We start from the raw sequence: 22133 nt of genomic DNA, 5'->3' as shown, positions 1-22133 counted from the left end.
CTCCACTGCTGGGGAGCAGGTCCCATTTCCCCTGAGTTGACCTTCTGAGGATAGATGATGAGGGGTGAGAAATGTACTATTCCTGGTTCCCATGCCCCTTGGGTGTTCAAAGCAGTGTCACAAGGTCCTTACAAACTGTGCCTGTTTTGCTTAGTGCTGGGCCCAGTGGTCCTTGGCTGGTTATTCCTCAACTGCAGGAAAGCCCCTCTGCCTTTCACCCTGCACCACCAGGCCACATCTGTGACTCCTTCCAGACCCTCCAGCAGGTGAGGAGTGGGGCCCAGATCCTCCTCAGCAGACAGGGAGCTGTGAAAAAGGGGGGAAGGCCCATCCTTCCTGCTGTTTGGAGGACCTCTGGTGGCTTCGCTTCTTGCTTGGCTCCTGGAAGGCAAGGGTCACAGGACTGGGGTGCATGGAAGAGCCCTTAGGGATTTCACCTGGAGGCCAAAAGAACACAATCAAATTGAGTCCATTATCAGGCCTTGCTGGTGGCTAACTGAGGCTGGAGCGAGCACTGAGTGGTGACAGAAGCCAAAAGCATGGTGAGAGCCTGTCAAGAGGATGAGCTGAGGGGTGGGCTGAGGTCTGGAGGAGCAACTGGTGCCACCAGGTTAGAGGACAAGCTTCCCACCACCTCCTGTGGTCATATCTCTGCTCAAAGCCACTGCACACCGGGTGGCCAGATCCTACCACCCCCTCTTCAGGTTCCAGTTCACTCTCCAATTCACTTTGGAGCAAAAGGATGGCTTTTGTGATTGCTCAGCAAAAGACGTGCTTAGTATGAAACAGGCACATATAGACAGCCTGTTGTAGGGAGGAGAGGACATTTTGCATGGAGGTCCCCCTGTTACATTCACGTTCTGTTTACTTGATGAGGAGAGGGAGGGGCCAGGTCAGCAGGGACCTCAGAGTTCATCTAAGTCTAGTGCCCCATCTTACAGATGAGGGTCAGTGGGCTCATAGAGATTGGGTCTCTGTGAGAGACCACAAAGCCACACAGGCAGTTAGTGAGAAGCCTGGGATTAGAACCCAGGCTTCAGGATCTTTCCAATGGCCTAGGGGAAGTGGGAAGGATACTTCCAAACTGGGGAAGCCAGCGGGTAAGAGAGGCTGTTGGGTTACCTTTACTGGGACAGGAATAAGGCTTTACAGAGGCAATCTTGTAAGTATTCTTCTAGAAAGGCTCAGGAAAGAAAGGAATCTACAGAGAAAAACAGAAGAAATTAGAAAAAAAAATCCAAACCAAAACAAACAAACAAAAAAACAGAGTTAAATTATGGCCCAAACTATTTTCACACTGTGGGGTCAACATTCCCTTAGGTTACAATTTACGAACATTCCTAGGAATACACTCAATTGCTTATGGTAAAGCTTTAAAGTCCAAGGTAAAAGGTTTAATTTTGATTTCTAAGCCATTTCTAAGACCTCAAGTTTTTCTTCAAAGTGGTTGCTAAAGAATATGTTAGTTTTAAATGAAGGTAAAGAAATGTCTACCATATAGATAATATCTTTCCCTTTAAGTTTCAGTGTTTACTTATTACCAAATTCTCTTTTAGATCACTAAAACCCAACGATTTTCTTTTGTGTTGTTGCTTAAAGAAAAATATGTCAACATTAAATTGCTGTTTTCAGCCCAATGGTGTGCAGTGAAATCAACTTATTAGGTTGCATCTTTCCATGATTTTTTCACATAGTGGTTTAGGAAACCCAAGAACACATGAGTGCCCTCAGGATCCCTTTACTGAAAGCTCACAGGGCAGACTCCATATGTCCTCTGACCTCGATAATCAACTGAACTGCATTTCTCCCCACTCCTGACCTGGCATAAAAGAAAGAGAATTGGGATAAAGAGAGAAGATTATGGCAAAGTGAGAGTCAACTGAGAGGTCAGGGGAGATTGCCGATTGGAGTGGGAGGGCTGATGGGGATGGAATCTAGAGGGATGCTCACTGAGGACCTGTGCTCCTACAGATGGACCAGCAATCTCCTCCTGGAAGGTCAGAGCAGGTCAAGGATCACCTGCACACTCTGATGACACATGGTGATAAGTTTGGGGTGGGCTCTATGGCTCTGACTGTTGCAATGGTTTCCTTACCTCCAGATTAGTCCTTGCCTTCTTTAAAACATCATGTGTCCTGGTCACTGAAACAACAAAACAGCCCCCAAAGGCAAAATTACCAGCATGGCCTATACTTGCCTTATGTGTTCTAAAGCCTGTATTTTTTTTTTTTTTTTATAATTTTTTTGGGGGTACACCAAGTTCAATCATCTGTTTTTATACACATATCCCCGTATTCCCTCCCTCCCTTGACTCCCCCTCCACCCTCCCTCGAGTCCCCACCACCCTCCCCGTCCCAGTCCTCTAAGGCATCTTCCATCCTCGAGTTGAACTCCCTTTGTTATACAACAACTTCCCACTGGCTATCTATTTTACAGTTGGTAGTATATATATGTCGGTGCTACTCTCTCGTAAAGCCTGTCTTACTGGCCACTCAGCTCGGGGTCTCCTGCCGCCTGCCCCCTTTCAACTGCCCGCATCCCCTCCTCTGCCTCCATGATTACTGATGGCACAGGAGGTTCAGGGACATCATATCAGTCTCCCCCATCCCCTAGGCTCTCTGGTCACTGTCCATTCACAGCACAAGTGGGGAGCCTGGAAGGGTCCCCTCATTCCCTGCCCCATTCCCTGGCTGGGAGCACCCACACTGGCTGAAGATGAACTGCTCCAAGCTCTCCTTCTGTTGGTTGGCGGTCTTCAGATGCTCAGCTGTGCTCTGAAGGAGACTCTCCTGTCTGGATAGTTTGGTTCTCAGTTCCAGAAGCTCCCTTTTCATGGACTCTCCCTGGGAAGAAAAACAGGCTCTCTGTCAGAAGGCATAAGCACCCTGTGTTTCGTGGCTCTTTACAACTCTAAATAGGGTTCTACAATCTTCTTAACTATTTCTGGATCAGATTCCCCTCGTTAAAGCCTCTCAAACCCTCCAGCTGGTGATGGCTCAGGATGGGCCATGAGGTGGGAACACTGAGGACCTGGAAGCCCCCGTGCAGATTAGCACAGGCTACACGCCTGTTGCTGCAGAGAACCTGACTCCAGGCCACACTGAAACCCAGCTGTGAACAAGAGCTCCGATTTAGTGCTGACATGGTTATATCACTTGGGCATCACAAGTAAGACTTGATCATTAGGAATATTATGCCTGAGAGACAGGTCTGACCTGAGAGAGTCAGCAAGTTTGTAAATGTATCTGGGAACCTCAAGATGGGAAAACACTCCCTCCTTGGACTTAGCATAAATGAGTCCCCTAAAGTGTCAGTGATTTTAGTCTGGAGTTAGAACCCCTGGGAGGGATTCTCAAACCTGCCTATCTAAGTTCACCAACCAGAGAGCTGCCTGAGGTCTGAGAGCACCTTGGGGAGGCTGGCTCTCCCCAGGCCTGACCCAGAGATGCAGATTTAAGTGATTTTCTGGGATTCCAGTGGGGGGCTGAAAGAGGCTGGGCAACTGCTGGTGACATTTTGTGATCCTGCCTGACGATGTGGACCTGGGGGTGGGGGTGGGGTTAGGTTGGGAAAGGGAATGTTGATGTTTTAACACGGCCCTGAAGTTCAGCTCAGCGAGACTTCAGAAAGTTAAAGAGATGGAACATTTATGGGTTACCAGGGCTCTCATGTCTCTGCCTCCTCCATGTCCTTTCCTTTTCCTCTTTGATTACTTCTCCTGGGGGTCAGAGGTGGGGGAGAGGGGATGTAGTCAGAGCTGCACTGAAAGCAGCCACCACAGAGGAGAGGTCTCCCTCCCTCCAGGGACACTCTCTTCAAGTGCCCTTTGTTCCAACTGACCATTTGGCTCCTTATCTTCAAGATCTGCCGACCAAGGAGGCAGGGGATATTTGGGGGCAGATCCAGTAGAGAATGCTGGCTTCTTACCACTTTGCCACCCAGCGCAGGGCCATGGGAGCTTGGCAAGGCTGCTCGCCAGAACATGGTGAGGAGGGAGGCGGACTCCTCCAGCCAGTGGTGCAGGGCGTTGGCACTGCTCCTGAGCTCATGGATGGCTTCACTGCCCATCACCTGGGAAAAGAGGGTGGTAGCCATGAGCATCCCTGCAGCTGAGAGATCACTTTTTTTTTTTTTTTTTTTTTTTTTTGCTGAGCCCAGGCCTCAGCTTCCTTTGTGAGTGAGGTATGGACATGGGCCTGCTTGAACCTGTGAAATCCTTTCCTAACCTGGAAGCCAAGGTTCTTTGACCTCAGGAGGGACCACCCAACTTGCAAGAATTCATTTGATTCCAGCTTCCCGCACACTCTTTAGCTTCTAGTCCTGCTTCATGCTCAAGAGTCTATGGTCCCTATTTTTGCACTGGTCCCCCTTGCCCTTCCCTGAATCACACCTTATGCTTCAAATGGGCTGCACCATTTGTGGTTCAAAGGACTGAGGTGCCGCTCGCTTTACCTGGCATGTTCTCCTTCCCAGAGAACCTGAACATTCCCTAGTGGCACCCCCCACCCCATGAACCTGTTACTTTCCTTGCCTGGGATAATAGCTGATTCTGGGTTCATGCCCTCATACCCAGGGCACTTCTAACACTGCCTGGAGCTCCTTGTTGTATGGTGTGGGGCTCCCTCTCTAGTGTGGGGGCTCCAGGGGGCAGGGCTGTCCCTGCATGCCTGTGCATCTCCAGTAGCTCAGATAGCAAAGCAGCTGGTACCTGGATCTCTCCCTGGGAAAGGGCTCTGAGAAACCTTGCTGCCTGCTCTCCTCCCCTCCTCAGTCTGCCACGCTCCTCACCCCTTCTACACATCTGCCCATATGGATGCAGATTCTCCATTTCCAGCCAACTGATTAAGTGATTTTATGCTGCCCACAGATGGTCATATGCCAGCGTGACTTTAGCAGATAATAAGCTACCAAAGGGTACTGGGTGCAGCATTGTATGTATGTTGATGCTTAATGTGCTCTACTGATGAGGATGGCAATGCTGCACCTGCTATTCTGTGGTTCTGAGGGGAAATATCAAGTCAGCTGCATCTGGAACCAGAACAGAGCTTGTAGTGAAATTAGCAGATGAAGATGAAAGGCCTAGCTAGATTAAATGGAAAATGTATCCTCAGTTGGTAGGAGATGTGGAGCAGGCAAAAAATAGTGGGAGAAGGAGCTAAAATCAGAAGAAGAAATGGCCTAAGGAAAAGGTGCACCTAAGAGCTCAAACGTGATTACCTCTGTGCCTAGAGCTTCAAGGCCAAGGAAGTCGCAGGTTGATCTCATGAGGGATGCTACCTTCTTGACCAGCAGTCTGCCCTCTTCAATCTGCTGTCTTAGGGCACTATAGTCATCAACGTGGCCAATGACATGGCGGCCATGCTTATTGGCAAAGGAGCCATCAGTAGCATCACCCTCCAGCTTGGGAGGGTTCTTCATTACTGGAGAAGCATCCAAACCCAGCTCTGAAGATAAAACCACAATAACACAGAATACACTGTTATTTATAGTCATTCTTAGTTCAATCCAAAAGGGACATCAGATAGTGAAAGAGGCCACAAACAAGAATGACAGTCTTGGAAAGTACAAGTGTGAAGTCCATAGATATTCTGGGTTCTAGATTTTTATAATCTTTCTTACATCATCTCATAATGATAAAATTGCCAGGAGGCAAATTTTATCCTTATTGACAAATGAAATATTCAGGACAGATATTTAAAAATTTTAAATTTGGGGGTTGAGAAGACACAGACAAGGAAATTAAGCTGGATACAGAGAGCACTTTCAAGAAGGAAGAGATTATAGTGCAATGAAACAATACCAGAGCAATAGGAAAACCACAGGAAGAAGAAAAATGACCAAAAAGGCAGCCACAGAAGGTGGAATGAGTAGGGCTAAAGGCCTTGGGACATGTGGAGAAAAATCTCTAAATTCAGATAATGTGCCTATAGAGAACCAAAAGTTACTTGCAGTGTCATTTCCCATCATTAGACCCTGAATCCCATAGTTGCCCTATTTACCATTTTTCCTGTTGAAGGTTGTGGTCCCTGAGCCAGAAGCAGCAGAAGAGGAGCTGGGGAGGACCAGAACTGGAGAATTCATGCCCACATCCTGAACTGGAGGGGAGGCAACTGAATCTAGGGAGTACAAATAACCACAACTTTAGAAACCCTGGAACACACTGCTCCCCAAACACATGCACAGCCTGTTTTCACCACTGGGGTCTACAGCAACATGACTCTCCTCTTACAAAATCATCACCCATGTACCACAATCAAAACCAATAGCAAACAAATCACTTAGTTTGGATCAAGTTCCTATAATTGAGGGCTGTTCCATGAGAAAGCAACTTCTAGTTTGAAACATTATTAGGTATATTTTTCTAACCCCAGATTTGAATATAATATTGTATGTAGTATGTCTAATATAATGCTTTGTAATTAAATATAAATATGCATAAATATATGCAGTATACATGTTAAAAATATTTGATCAAAGAATGAATGGATTTATGGGCAGATTAAACTCAGCACTCTAATCACCATTCTGGTGAGTCAGTACTAGAAAATATGTAGTAGTATAAGAAGGGAGACATACTAGAAGGCATGTAGTAGTATAAGAAGAATAGGAGACATAAGCCTTGGTGAATTTGAGGTGCCCTATTGGAGACCATACAGCAATCCTCCAGGGGAGTAATTGGAAAATATCTGAAGAGACAGAAATAATCCTGCTCAGGCAACTGTGACTTAGAACCTGCTTTCCAGCTCAGGCCTCTGTGCTGTAGGATGGGGAGGAGGAGTGACTGAGCCAGTGGGGATGAGTCCTGGCTGGTGTTGCGCAGAGGCACTGAGAAGGGAAAGCCTGAGAGGGAGCAGAAGCAATACCAAGACAGAGCATAGGGAGGCAGAAGGAACAGACAGGAAATCAAAACCTCTGCTTCGAATCCTGGGTTGGCCTCTTAACTCCTTAGCACGTCAGTTAATTGTCTCAATGCCTAAGTTTTCTCATGTGAAATACAGAGATAGTAAATCCTCCCCTAGCTCTGATGAAATTATTTGAAAAATTATCTGAAAACATGGTAAATTTTAAAGCACTCTGCAAATATAAGGAATAAGCATTAACATATATAGCTGTTAATTGTTGAGTACTTATTGTGACAGGCAGTTGTAAATTATTTCATTTAATGCTCCATATAACTATGCACAGTATATATTATACATATCTTCATGTTAAAGATGAGGAAACTAAGGCTTAAATGCCTGAGGAGTTTAAACACTTTTCCCAAGGCAAACAGCATGTAAGTGGCAAACTCAGAATCTGGAGCCAGATCTGACCCTAAATCCCATCATCTCAGGCACTGTATCAAAGCATCTTCGATTTCACCATGATCTTAAGGAGTGTGGAAGAAGTAAGATTGTCCCTTCCACCACAGACATCCTGGGGACCTCCTCATCGGCTGAGGGCTTGCTGATTTCCTTTTCCTTCCTACCTTGGAAGAGCAGCTGCTTGTTTCCAGGGTCAGTGTTGTTGGGGAATTTCTGGTTAACAGAGGAGGGGCTGAGGCTGGCTTTGCTGGCACCACCATCCAACTGCTGTTCAAGCTGCAGTCGCAGACAGTTGTTCACCTGAATGCTCTGCTCCAGCTGCCCTCTCAAAGCTCGGATCTCTGCCACCAGGCGGCTCAAGTCACTGCCCAAAGGGACTTGGTGACAGGCATCCCAGGTGTAAGCTGAAAGTAGAGAGAGGAGGGAGTCTGGTGGCACTGAACCAAATATTTCCAAGCATTTGTCAGAACACTCCTCTCTGACATTCCTTCCTACCAAGGTCCCAGGAACACATCTATGACAGATGTCACTTTTCCTGTGTGGGCTCTGGCACACACTGAAATGGCCTACACTCCAGCATGGAGTTTCCTTGAGGCTCAAATGACCCTTGTGCATCTAGAGAGCATTTGATTGGCAGATGAAGTCAAGCCTATTATTTCATCTCCTTATTAACCTTAGTCTTGCAGGCTAGAGAGCAGGGTCTTCTAGGGCAGGAGATCAATACCGAACTAGAGAAGGGAACGGGCTGAAGGAGAAGGAGATGGATGACCTCCACATTTAGGAATCAAAAGGACAGGAGGAAGACATCAGGCCTTTGGGCAGCAAATAATAATGGGGGTGGGGTACCACAGAGCAGGGATCATAACTAATTGGACTTCTCAAGTTCTTTTTACCTTCACTCACCACTCATAGCCTGTTTCTATGTACTGGGGGAAGAAGAGATCTAAGAAATATTTTACAAGACCATAAGTGCTCATCTAAAAATGTTGAAGTCAAATGTATTTAAAAAGGTAAAATTTGTTTTGGTTTTTAGCAAGGCAGTAGGATGCATATACCACATAATACATGTACCCAGTTGTATCAGGGCCACAGGCCTTAACCAAACACATCAATATTTCTGCAATGAGCTATGTGAATATTCCCACTAAATGGGATAAATGAAGAGGAGTGCAGGACAAGATGGCAGAGTAGAAGGACCTGAGCTCACCTCTTCTCATGAAAACACCAAATTCACAACTAACTGCTGAATGACCATCAACAAAAAAAATCTGGAACCTACCAAAAAAGATATTCTGCATCAAAGACAAAGCCACAACGAAATGGTAGGAGGGATGCTTTCATGATATAATCAAACCCCATATCAGGTGGGTGGGAGACCTGCAAACTGGAAAACAATTATATTATTTTATATATTATAATATATAATTATTTTATATATTATAATATAATTAAAATAATTATAGGAGTGAGAGTTCTGAGCCCCATGTCAGGCTCCCCAGCCTAAGGGTCTGTAATAGGAAGGAGGAGATATCAGAGCATTTGGCAAGTGAGGCTTCAGTGTAGGATTGCCACAGGACTGAGGGAAACAGAGACTCCAGTCTTAGAGAGGGCACACAAGGTTTCATGAGCACTGTGACCCAGGGCAAAGCAGTGACTTTATAGGAACCTGGGCCAGACCTACCTCCAGGTCTTGGAGGGTCTCCAGGGGAGGCAGGGGTTGGCTGTGGCTCACTGCGAGGACATAGACACAGGTGGCAGAAGCCCCAGGCAATAGTCAACAGCGTGAGCTCTCCTGGAGATTGCCATTTTGGCACTGAGACCTGGTCCCACCCAACAGCCTACAGGCCCCAATGCTGGGTTGCCTCAGGTTAAACAACCAAGGGGATGGGAACAAAGGACCACCCATCAGCAGACAGGCTCCATAAAGTTGTCCAGAGTCCAGTGCTGCCTCTAAACATACCCCTTTACCTGGCCCTTTCCACCAAAGGGACAAGACCCAACTGCACTGACTAGTCAGCAGGCACCAGTCACTCCCAAGAGGAAGCCTGCACAAGCCCCTAGACCAACCTCACCCACCAGGAGTCAGACATCAGAAGCAAGAAGAAATAAAATCCTGCAGCCTGCAGAAAGAAGACCACAAACACAGAAAGTTAGAAAAAATGAGACAGCAGAGAAATATGTTCCAGATGAAGGAACAAGATAAAACCCCAGAAGAACAACTAAATGAAGTGGAAATAGGCAATCTACCTGAAAATGAATTCAGAGTAATGACAGTAAAGAGGACTTGAAATCTTGGAAAAAAGAATGGAGACACAGATTGGGAAGATACAAGAAATGTTTAACAAAGAGCTAGAAGATACAAAGAACAGAGTTGAATAATACAAGAACTGAAATGAAAAATACACTAGAAGGAATCAATACCAGAATAAATGAGGCAGAAGAATGGATAAGTGAGCTGGAAGACAGAATGGTGGAAATCACTGCCATGGAACAGGATAAAGAAAAAAGAATGACAATAAATGAGGACAGTTTAAGAGATCTCTGGGACAACATTAAATGCACCAACATTCGCATGATAGGGGTCCCAGAAGGAGGAGAGAGAGAGAGAGAAAGGGCCTGAGAAAATATTTGAAGAGATAACAGCTGAAAACTTCCCTAACATGAGAAAGAAAATTATCACCCAAGTCCAGAAAGCACAGACAGTCCCATATAGGATAAACTCAAGGAGGAACATACTAAGACACATAGTAATCAAACTGACAAAAATTAAAGACAGAGAAAATATCAAAAGAAACAAGGGAAAAGCAACAAATAACATATAAGGAAATCACCATAAGGTTATCAGCTGATTTTTGAGCAGAAACTCTGCAGGCCAGAAGGGAGTGGCACAATATATATAAAGTGATGAAAGGGAAGAAACTACAACCAAGAATACTCTACCCAGCAAGGCTCTCATTCAGATTTGACAAAGAAATCAAAAGCTTTACAGAGAAGTAAAAGCTAAGAGAATTCAGCACCACAGACCAGCTTTACAACAAATGCTAAAGGAATTTCTCTAGTCAGAAAAGAAAAGGCCACAACTAGAAACAAGAAAATTATGAATGGGAAAGCTCACTGGTAAGGCAAGCATACTGTAAAGGTAGGAAATCATCTGCACACAAATATGATATCAAAACCAGCAATTGTGAGGAGAGTACAAATGCAGGATATTGGAAATGCATTTGAAAGTAAGAGACCAGCAACTTAAAACAATCTTTATATATATAAAGATTTTTATATGTATATAAATTTAATTTTTGTCAATTTGATTACAATCTTATATATATATATATATATATATATATATATATATATATATATATATAGACTGCTATCTCAAAACCTCATGGTAACTGCAAATCAAAAATCTACAATTAATATACAAACACACAAAAGGAAAAATCAACCCAAACACAACACTAAAAATAATCATCAAGTCACAAGAGAAGAGAACGAAAGAGGAAGGGAAGAAAAAAGACCTACAAAAACAAATCCAAAACAATTACCAAAACAGCAAGGAGAATATACATATCAATAAGTACCTTAAATGTAAATGGATTAAATGTTTCAACCAAAAGACACAGACTGGCAGAATGGATACAAAAACAAGACCCATATATATGCTGTCTACAAGGGACTCACTTCAGATCTAGGGACACATTCTTACTGAAAGGGAGGGGATGGAAAAAGATACTCCATGCAAATGGAAATCAAAAGAAAGCTGCAATAGTAATACTCATATCAGACAAAAGAGACATTAAAATAAAAATTGTCATAGGAAACAAAGAAAAATACTACATAACGGTCGAGGGATCAATCCAAGAAGAATATATAACAATTGTAAATATATATGCACCCAAAATAGAAGCACCTCAATGTATAAGGCAGATGTTAACAGATATAAAAGGAGAAATCAACAGTAACACAATAACAGTGGGGCACACTCCACTTACATCAATGGACAGGTCATCCAGACAGAAAATCAATAAGTAAACAGAGGCCTTCAATGACACATTAGACCAGATGGAATTAATTGATATTTATAGAGCAATTCCATCCAAAAGTAGCAGAATATACATTCTTCTCAATTGCATACAGAACATTGTCCAGGATTGACCACAGGCTAGGCCAGAAAGTAAGCCTTGAAATATTTAAGAAAATTGAAATCATATCAGGCATCTTTTCTGATCACAACACTATGATTAGAAATCAGCTATACAGAAAAAAAAAAACTGTAAAAAACACAAACACGTGGAGGCAAAACAATATGCTTCTAACCAACCAATGGATCACTGAAGAAATCAAAGAGGAAGTAAAAAAAAAGAAACCAGGAAACAAATGAAAACAAAAATACAATGATTCGAAACCTATGGGACACAGCAAAAGCAGTTTTAAGAGGGAAGTTTATAGCAATACAGTCTTACCTCAGCAAAGAAGAAAAAGCTCAAATAAACAACCTAAACTTACACATAAATTTATTTATTTCTCCTCTGAAAAATAAATAAAATAGAGATAAAGAAAACAGTAGAAAAGGTCAATTAAACTAAAAGCTGGTTCTTTGAACAGATAAACGAAATTAATAAACTTTAGCCAGACTCACCAAGAAGAAAAGGGAAAAGGCTCAAATCAATAAAATTAGAAATGAAAAAGAAGTTACAATGGACACCACAGAAATATAAAGATACATAAGAGACTACTGCAAGAAACTATATGCCAATAAAATGGACAACCTAGAAGAAATGGGCAAATTCTTAGAAAGGTACAATCTCCCAGAACTGAACCTGGAAAAAATAGAAAATATGAATAGACCAATCACAATTACTAAAATTGAAACTATGATTAAAACAATTCCAGCAAACAAAAGCCCAGGACCAGATGGTGTCACAGGCAAATTCTATCAAACATTCAGAGAAGAGTTAACACCTATCCTTCTGAAAATATTGCAAAATATTGCAGAGGAAGGGACACTCGCAAACTCGTTCTATGAGGCCACCATTACTGTGATACCAAAACCAGACAAAGATACCACAAAAAAGAAAATTACAAGCCACTATCACTGATGAATATAGATACAAAAATACTCAAGGAAATACTAGCAAACCAAATCCAACAATACATTAAAAAGGTCACACACCAGGATCGAGTGGGATTTATCCTAGGGATGCAAGGATTTTTCAATATCCATAAATCAATCAGTGTGATAAACCACATTAACAAATTGAAGGATGAAAATGATATGATCATCTCAATAGATGCAGAGAAAGCTTTTGACAAAATCCAATGCCATTTATGATAAAAACTCTCCAGAAAGTGGGCATAGAGGGAACCTACCTCAACAAAATAAAGGCCATATATGACAAACCCACAGCTAACATCATACTCAATGGTGAAAAGCTGAAAGCATTTCCTCTAAGATCAGGAACAACACAAGGATGTCCACTCTCACTGCTTTTATTCAACATAGTTTTGGAAGTCCTAGGCATGGCAATCAGAGAAGATAAAGAAATAAAAGGAAACCAAATTGAAAAAGAAGATGTAAAACTGTCACTGTTTGCAGATGACATGATACTATACACAGAAAATCCTAAAGATGCTACCAGAAAACTATGAGAGCTCATCAATGAATTTGGTAAAGTTGAAGGATACAAAATTAATGCACAGAAATCTCTTGCATTTCTATACTCTAATGACAAAAGATCAGAAAAAGAAATTCAAGAAACAATCCCATTTATCATCACATCAAAAAGAATAAACTACCTAGGTATAAACCTACCTAAGGATGCAAAAGACCTGTACTCTGAAAACTATAAGATGCTGATAAATAGAAGATGACACAAACAGATCAAAAGATATACCATGTTTTTGGATTGGAAGAATTAATATTGTCAAAATGACTATACCACCCAAGGCAATCTACAGATTTGATGCAGTCCCTATCCAATTACCAATGGCATTTTTTGCAGATCTAGAACAAAAAATCTTAAAATTCGTATGTAGATACAAAAGACCCCAAATAGCCAAAGCAATCTTGAGAGAGAAAAATGGAACTGGAGGAATTGGGCTCCCTGACTTCAGACTATACTACAAAGTTACAGTAATCAAAGCAGTATGGTATTGGCACAAAGACAGACTTATAGATCAATGGAACAGGATAGAAATCCCACAAATAAACCCATACATCTATGGTTAATTAATCAACAACAAAGGAGGCGAGATTATACAATGGATAAAAGATAGTCTCTTCCATTAGTGGTGCTGGGAAAACTGGACAGCTACATGTAAATGAATGAAATTAGAACATTCTAACACCATACACAAAAAATAAACTCAAAATGGATTAAAGATCTAAATGTAAGACCAGATACTATGAAACTCTTAAAGGAAAACATAGGCAGAACACTCTTTGTCATAGGCTGCAGTAATATCTTTTTGGATCCATCTCCTAGAGTAATGAAATAAAAACCAAAATAAATAAAAGGGACCTAATTAAACTTAAAAGCTTTTGCACAGCAAGAGAAACCATCAACAAAATGAAAAGACAACCCACAGATTGGGAGAAAATATTTGCAATCAATGTGACCAACAAGGGATTAATCTCCAAAATACACAAACAGCAAATGCAGCTCAATATTGAAAAAAATAAACCACCCAATCAAAAAATGGGCAGAATATCTAAATAGACATTTCTCCAAAGAAGACATACAGATGACCAAAAAGCACATGAAAAGATACTCAACATTGCTAATTATTAGAGAAATACAAATAAAACCACAATGAGGTCAGAATGTCCATCATCTAAAAATTTACAAACAATAGATGTTGGATATGATGTAGAGAAAAGGGAACCCTTCTATACTGTTGGTGGGAATGTAAATTGGTACAGCCACTATGGAGAACAGTATGGAGGTTCCTTAAAAAATTAAAAGTAGAGCTACCATATGATCCAGCAATCCCACTCCTGAGCATATATCCGGAGGAAATCATACTTCAAAAAGGTACTTGCACCCCAATGTTCACCTCAGCACTATTTACAATAGCCAAGACATGGAAGCAACCTAAATGTCCATCAACAGATGAATGGATAAAGAAGATATGGTACATATATACAATGGAATATTACTTAGCCATAAGAACAAAATAATGCCATTTGCAGCAACATGGATGGACCTACAGATTATCATACTAAGTGAAGTAAGTCAGAGAAACACAAATATCATGATATCACTTATATGTGGAGTCTTAAAAAATGATACAAACCAACTTATTTACAAAACAGAAACTGACTCATGAACTTAGAAAACACAAACTTATGGTTACTGAAGGGGAAAGGAGGTGGGAGAGGGATAAATTAGGAGGCTGGGATTAACATATATACATTCTAATATAAAATAGATAATCGACAAGGTCCTACTGTATAGCACAGGGAACTCTACTTAATACTCTGTAATAACCTATATGGGAAAAGATTCGGAAAAACATAGATATATGTATATGTATAACTAAATCACTTTTCTGTACATCTGAAATGAACACAACATTGTAAATCAAATATACTCCAATATAAAAAATAAATTTTAAAAAATTTTTAAAAGAGAAAAAAAAATAAAAAGAGAAAAAAGTGTGAAGACTTAACCTGATTTCAAAATTTACTATAAAACTAACAATGAAGACAGTTTGGTACTGGTGTAAGAATAGGCATATTGATTAACGGAACAGAATGGAGAATTCAGAAGTAGACTCACATATATTGGCTAGTAATTTTTTTTTTTGCCTTGGCAATTGTTTTTCAATAGAGATGCCAATCAATGTCATGGTGATGAAAAATCAATTGTGTTTCTATATCTTAGCAAAAAATTTTATTTGGCAATTGAAATAAAAATGTTATCCCACACACATGTATCCCACACATGAGAAATATTTATATATAAATTAAAATAAGAATGATGAGTATACCAAAAATTACAAAATCCTACTAACAGCAGTTATGGTCAACTGATTGTCAACAAAGCTGCCAAGGAAATTCAATGGGAAAAGGGTAGTCTTTGTAACAAATGGTGCTGGAAAAACTGGATATCAATATGGGACAAAAAGAACTTTAACCTTTTTCTCACATCATATACAAAATTAACTCAAAATGAAATGTACGCCTAAACATAAGAGCAAAAGCTATAAAACTGCAAGAAGAAAAATACAAGGAAATCTTTATGATCTTGAGATAAAGATTTTTTAGCTACAACATGAAGAAAAGCATAAATGATAGAAAAAAATGGATTAATTAACCTTCAACAAAATTTAAATGTTTTGCCTTTCAAAGACACTAAAAAGACTTGGAGAAAATATCTGCAAATTATTTTTCTGGTTAATTATATCCAGAATAAAAATTTCTTTAAAAAATCTTTGAATTTTCTCACTGGGGAAAGGTCAGGGTGGGAGCAGGTTGCCTGCAACATTGGCTGCATGGGTGATCAGAATTCACAACATTTGAGACGTCTTCAAATGATGATACCATCAGGACAGTTCTTTGTATTTTGTTTTTTTTTTTGAATCATTGTATAATCTGGACTTTGATTAACTTGTCTCAGACCATCCAGGTGGGTGAAGTTTGACTCTTGTGGCCTATTTTTAAGGATGTCTAGGCTGTATCTTGCTCATGTCACCAACCTCTGGGCTTTGTGTGTGAGAGCGCCCCTCTCTTCTTATTGGGACCCTCAATGACTGAGGTTTTTTTCTGAGACAGAACAAGGTAGGTTTCCAAGATCTCCACAACTCCCAAGGTAAAGAATTCATCAGGATCCTTAGCGAGAGCAGGGAAGCTCATAGGGTGGGGAAGAGGGGAAAACATACCTTTCAGCCCCTTCTTGGAATTGCCATTAAGTGCCTCGTAGATCTGCAGCTCTGACTGGAGGGACTGGAAGAGCTGCTGTTTCTCTTCACACTGTTGCTGCAAGAGGGCCAGCTTATGCTGCAGCCTGTCAGGGGAGAAGCAAGGGACCACTGAGCTGGTAGGGCCCCACCAGGGCAAGAGGCTATGAGCCAACTTTGGCATCATAGAATTTCAGCCCTAGATGTCAACTCAGGGGTCATGAAAACCATTGCTTTTAATTTACGGATGTGGCAACAGAGGCTCAGGAAGGTAAAGTAACTTTGCTTGGAGTCATGCCATTAGCTACCATACCTAGGACACACTACCTGGTATTCTTACTGCCCCACAGTGCTCTTTTCATGTTGTCAAGAAGTTACAGGGTTTATGCTGGGGACTACCATTATGGCTGGTGTAGAAGCTTCCTAGGTTATGGAGGGACTAACATCCTAAAACTAACTGGAAGCACAAGAATGTACTTTCTGTAGAATCTGATATGCTGAAGGCTTCCATAACAGGGTTTTACTGTCTCAACTTTGGAGTGAAAAAGGCATTCCCAGAGAAGTCCTTCCTTCTGTTCAAAGTTACCCATAAATCCAGATTAGCAGAGGGGATATTGAGGTTTCCAAAAAGGACCATTAACTGTCTTGCCAATATCCCTTTTTCTAAATCCGAAAATGGGGCCACCTTCCTTATCAATGGGCTCCCTCTAACCTGGAGTCTTTCTCCTGGAGAGATAGCCGTTCCTCCTGGAAATGCAAGATCTCCTGTTGCTTCTCCTTCAAGTCTTCCAAAAGCTGCTGTCGTTCCACCTTTTGGTGCTCTAGCTCCATTTCCAGCTCTTGAAGTTGGGACCGAGAGGTCAGCAGAGCCTCCCTCAGACATTCTGTTTCCTGGGAGTGCTCTGGTGAGCAGAACACAGGAGTACTTATATTGTAGGGCCAAAGGTCACAGGAAGATGAGCCCAAGCATATCCATCATGACAATCAGAACTAAGGCAAAAGGAAGGCCAGCTTATGCTGCCAGGGGAGGCAAAGTGACTGTCTGACTGTCCACACACTCAGGGGAATGGGAACCTCTTTCTCTGCAATGCCCTTTGATCCCCTGATTTAATACGGCCCACCATGCTTTTAGAGAAAACACTCTGCTTCCTAACGCTCTTTATTTTCTAACCGCTCACGTACCTACTGTGCAATAATCCATTCTTGAGTTTTTCCAGGGATCAACATAAAAATTTCTTGACTACAGTTTTTAGTATATAGTATTTTCATCATATTGAAAAGAGAGCCCTCTGTTCTTTCCTGGTCTGGCAGCATCTCTCTGATCTTCAGGATTTCTCAAAGGCTATTGACAGGGACTCTGAGAACAGGGCTCTGGTGCTGTCAGTCGTCTGGGGTGGAATCACCTGGGCCTGGCAGACTGAGCTCATTTAAATCTTCCTGTCTTCTCACCTGTGAGGTCTGTTCTGGTCTTTCCAGGCACACAGTGGTAGTTTAGTAGTTCTACCTTCTCCCTTATCTATGGCTTTTGTTATCTTCCCAAATGGTGACCTTTCCTCTCACATCTCTTGCTCCGAGGAGGCTAACTTGGCAATATCTCTTGATGTCTTTTTCCTTTTCCACAAGCATTCTTTCATTCTGGGCTTCATCCTCTTAGCCACTATTCTTTGTCTGTTATGGCTATTCAATAAATATTTGTAAATAAAAATAATTTGTGATTGAAAACATTGATTTCATTAAGTCAACTAACACTAAGGTCAGCTGTCCCCCAGGCCACACAGGAAATGATGCCCACACGTGGATGCCCACTGAATAGTGTTGGGAACGCTCTGGAGGACGTTTTGGTAGCACCTCCAGACACAGAGTCATGAGGACTAGGGACCAAAGAGGAGCCCTGGGTATATGAGTAGGGAGGTGGTGAGGAGACATGGGGATAGCAGATCAGCACTGGGAGGGACACAGAGAGCTGCAGCAAAGTCTGGAGAAACCTGAGAGAGCACATAGGCTTCATGTTCCTTCCTTTCCTGGGTCCAAACTAGCTGTGAGTTGTGTGCAGGTAGAACAGGCACTAACTGGTATCCAGTTTGATAGCTAATGACTGAATGTGGGTTGCACAGAAGTGGTGGGTTTACTAGAGCTCCTCATCCTTGGAGCCTAGGAGTCTAAGGACCCATGGGTGGGAATTGTCAGGAAGCAGCCCTTTCTAGGCTGATAATAGCTCTGGGAGTTGGGGTTGGTGGGTCTGGGTAGCTCAGTTCTCTCTTTCTTGTCTCTTTGCTTCTCCAGTTGCTGACTGGTGTGGCCAGGGAAAAAAGGGACCCAAGAGTGACCACAGTTTGTGGTTTTTGACCACTCACCTCTGGAAAGATGACTGAGCTGAGCCTGAAGGCTTCGGTTTTCTTCCCTGAGGACTCTGTTCTCACTGCAGAGCTGAGGCGTGGACTCCAGGCTTGGATTGTAGAAGTTAGAGGTGGGTCCTGTCTCGGGAAGTGCAAGCAGGCAAGTCACACAGTTGGGTATCAGAGCCTCCCTGTGTTGCTCACTCTGTGTCTCCAAACGCACTGTCTCAACCCAGCAGAAAACCCTGAGGACTTGAGTCCTGGGCCTAAAGCCTGTTGGGCCGAATGCCTGGCTTTCGAGGGGCTCCTCTGTGGGTTCTTTGCATGCATTTCGCATGCCCTGGCTGCAGCTGTTCAGGAGGCTCTCCTCCCTAAATAGCGGCTGCTGCGGTGTGGGCAGGACAAGGGCGTGTGGAAGGGACGGCCTCCAAGTGTCAGCAGCCTGGGGGAGAGTGCGGGGAGGAAGGCCACCTCGGGAAGCGGCTGGGGGAGGCCCTGCAGACCTGGCTCTACCACTTGCCAATCACAGGACCAGGGCACAGAAGTCAGCAGGCAGCATGTGAGCAGGTTAAGGATGGATGAGAGAGAGGATTCTGGGGACCATAGCTGGTTAGATGTGCAGTGAGGAAAGCTACTCTCTGAGCTCAGATGCAGCTGCAAAGGGCGGAGAATAGTACTTACCCCCCTGCCTTGTTGACTGTAAGGAGCAAGTGGAGGGAAGCAGACCAAGGTGCTTTGAAAATTTTGAAGCTCTGCCCAAGGGCAACTTTCATATTCTCCCTAATTTATGACCAGAAATAGGAAGCCGAGGGCCTCTCCTACCGCTTCCGTGGGCAGCGGAGCTGAGCCTGTGTTCCAGCCGCTCCCCCAGGCAGTCGTTAATGCAGATGGACTCCTCCAGGCGCTGGCGCAGGTTCTGGATTTCACCAAGATGCTCATGTAGCAGGTCAGTCCCTGCAGCCACCCAGCAGGGCAGGAGGAGGTTGGAGATGAGAAGCTGGCCCCCTGCCTTTGGAGCCCACGTTAGGGGCTGGGGCTCTGCCAGCAAGATCCCTAAACATCACTGTCCTCTCACAGGGGCATCTAGAAGCTCAGGTGACTGGTTTAAAGAGTCAGTTGGCTTCAAACACAGGACAGCTGATGCTAACCAAGCCCCATGGGCCTCCTCCATACAGGGGTGTGTGTAAGGGAGTTGTAAGTGCACATGTACAGTTACTAGGGTAGGTGCTAAGTGTCAGGGGTTTCACATGGTTTAAAAAAAATCACTGAAGGGACTCTCTTGGTGGCACAGTGGTTAAGAATCCCCCTGCCAGTTCGGGGACATGGGTTCGATCCCTGGTCTGGGAAGATCCCACATGCAACTAAGCCCATGCACCACAACTACTGAGCCCATGTGCCACAAGTACTGAAGCCCATACGCCTAGAGCCCCTGCTCTGCAACATGAGAAGCCACCACAATGAGAAGCCCACGTGCAGTAACAAAGACCCAATGCAGCCAATCAATAAATACATTAATAAATAAATTTTTAAAAAATCACTGAAGGCTGTGGAAGTCAGCCTAGCACTTGCTAAACGTCTGGCCATCTCCTGAGCTAAGTTTGCATGTAATGAGGCAGGCCTCTCCTCTGCCCTACTACCTTTCCTCTTACTGACCCTTGACTGAACATTTGTTAGCAAGGGACAAAGCCCTTCCTCCACCCTTAGAGAGAAGGCTTAAGGTAAAAGTTAGGTCCTCACGTCAGCTCATCCTATGTGGTTAATGACTACTACTCAATGCTTCCCTCAAATTACTTTTAACGTGAAAGGAAGAAAGCCCACTTAACTGTTTCCACAGGGACATGTCAGGTGGTGTCCACTGCAGAGGAGCTGGAGTGATTGTACTACTGCCTTCCCTTAGTGTTTCAACGAACCGTTCCATTGCCTCATCAAGGCCAGTGCCTTTGGTGGCTGAAGTTTTCAATACTTGCCATTCTTAGTCCTCCAAGCTGGTAACCCAAGTGAATATGCCATCTCCAAGGGAGACATGGCCTGGCCCATGTCTTTTTTACTAGCAAACAGCACTAAAATGGCTTTTCTCTGCTCTTCTTCCTCCAACACAGAAACTAACTCTGATTTAGAAAAGCCAATTAGGTCTCGGTCACAACTGTCCACCACACGAATGGCTGCATCTGTGTTTGCCTAATAACATCTCCAGTAGGGCCTGCTCCTTGTCAGTATGGCACCGATCCAGGGGTCTGAAAGCTGATTAGAGAGTTGGGAGAAACACCCCCAAGAAAAGAAAAAGGATGCAGAAAAGAGCAGTGGGAGGGGTGCTCATGACAGACTACGTCAACTGCCTCATTTTGCTTTAGACACAGCCTTTTTCTGAAGATCACAGTTCTCTTGCTGTTGGCACTGAGCTGCATCCCAGCGTTCTCCCGTACAGCTACACCTGTCCAGGTGGTGAGATGCCTCTTGGACCTGACCAGGGGAGCTAGGAGTGAGAGGGAGAGTTTGAATTGGGTTTTCTCCACAAGACATGTTTATGGGGTGGGGATCTGTGTAGAAACGCCTCCCTTTCTGTACAACTCCTGACTGATGGAAGAATGTTCTGTGACTGTTGGTGCCTGGCATTCTGGAAGGGTCTGAGAGTGGGCTGCGAGGGGCCCAGGCTGCAGGGACAGAGAAGGACATGAATGTGAGAGCACAGAGGTGGCCGCGGACTTGCTCCTACCCCTGCTCAGCACCGAGGCCCTGGGCAGGGAGGATAACGGATGCACTCAGGAAGGACTAAGCACTGAAAGGGCCCTTTCCTTTTATCCCCACGCCGTGAGCCAGACACCAGGGGAGAAATGGAAGAGCCACCCAGGTAGGAAAGGGGTGGCTCCTCAACGAGATGTCACTTCACAGGCTGAGCTGCTCGGCTTTGTGCTTTACCTGTGGGTTTGGATCTGGGCTGATACCCGCAGGAGCCAGGGGAGAGGTCCCCACATATGCTCTCTGCAGGAAGCCACATCCTGTCCCATGGCCACTGCTGACCAGCGCTGTGCTGCCCCTGGAGGAGAGTGGGGCTGGGCGGGGTTGGGCCCCCATCCTGGGAAAGGAGACATTTCTCCTTGGGAGGCCACCTTGCCAAGGGACGTGCTGTACTTAAGCTGCGTCATCCTTGTTGCCACTGGGGATTCCTAGGCTGTTTCTGTAATGGTTCGGCCTTTCCTTGCGTGAGAATCTCCTTCAGATTTTTGTCTGAAATGCAGTTTCTTGTGCCGTCTCCCCAGAAGTTTTTAACAGTCCCATAGTGACCGTGACGTAGTGTTCTATAGGGTGCAGCTAGTGCCCAGGGATTGGAGCCTGTCTGCTGCATGATATCACAGTTACTCATCCAAGGTTAATACTATTTTCTCTCTTTTACATTGTACAGTGTTCTCTATTAAACTTGCAATCCATATGTTCCAAGGGGGTAATGAAATCACCATGTAAAGCAAGCTAGGTGCCTGGTGGAGTTGGTATTTGCATCTTGGACTGCTTTTCCTAGGACTGTGCTTTCATTGCTTTTGCACAGACCTAGGGTAGAAACTGATCGGAATTAGGGTAGAGAGTAGATGACACTGGT

The 22133-nt window shown here is 43.6% G+C and overlaps 1 protein-coding gene across 1 annotated transcript; it reads right to left on the bottom strand.

Annotated features, from left to right (window-relative positions):
* Positions 1-291: 291 nt before the first annotated feature.
* On the bottom strand, positions 292-21536 carry LOC130835174 (myomegalin-like). The gene is made up of 10 exons (XM_057706569.1): positions 21458-21536; positions 19364-19495; positions 16918-17107; positions 16188-16312; positions 7469-7708; positions 6000-6116; positions 5218-5444; positions 3928-4071; positions 2705-2843; positions 292-437 (listed from the first exon to the last, which is right to left on the bottom strand). Exons 1-10 carry the CDS (start codon positions 21534-21536, stop codon positions 292-294), a joined length of 1539 nt encoding a protein of 512 aa, XP_057562552.1.
* Between the last annotated feature and the right edge of the window lie 597 nt (positions 21537-22133).

This window comes from Hippopotamus amphibius, chromosome 1 (assembly GCF_030028045.1).
Source record: "Hippopotamus amphibius kiboko isolate mHipAmp2 chromosome 1, mHipAmp2.hap2, whole genome shotgun sequence".
Classification (NCBI taxonomy): domain Eukaryota; kingdom Metazoa; phylum Chordata; class Mammalia; order Artiodactyla; family Hippopotamidae; genus Hippopotamus; species Hippopotamus amphibius.
The sequence above is the reverse complement of the archived record's forward strand: the minus strand, read 5'-3'. Positions and strand labels throughout refer to the sequence as shown.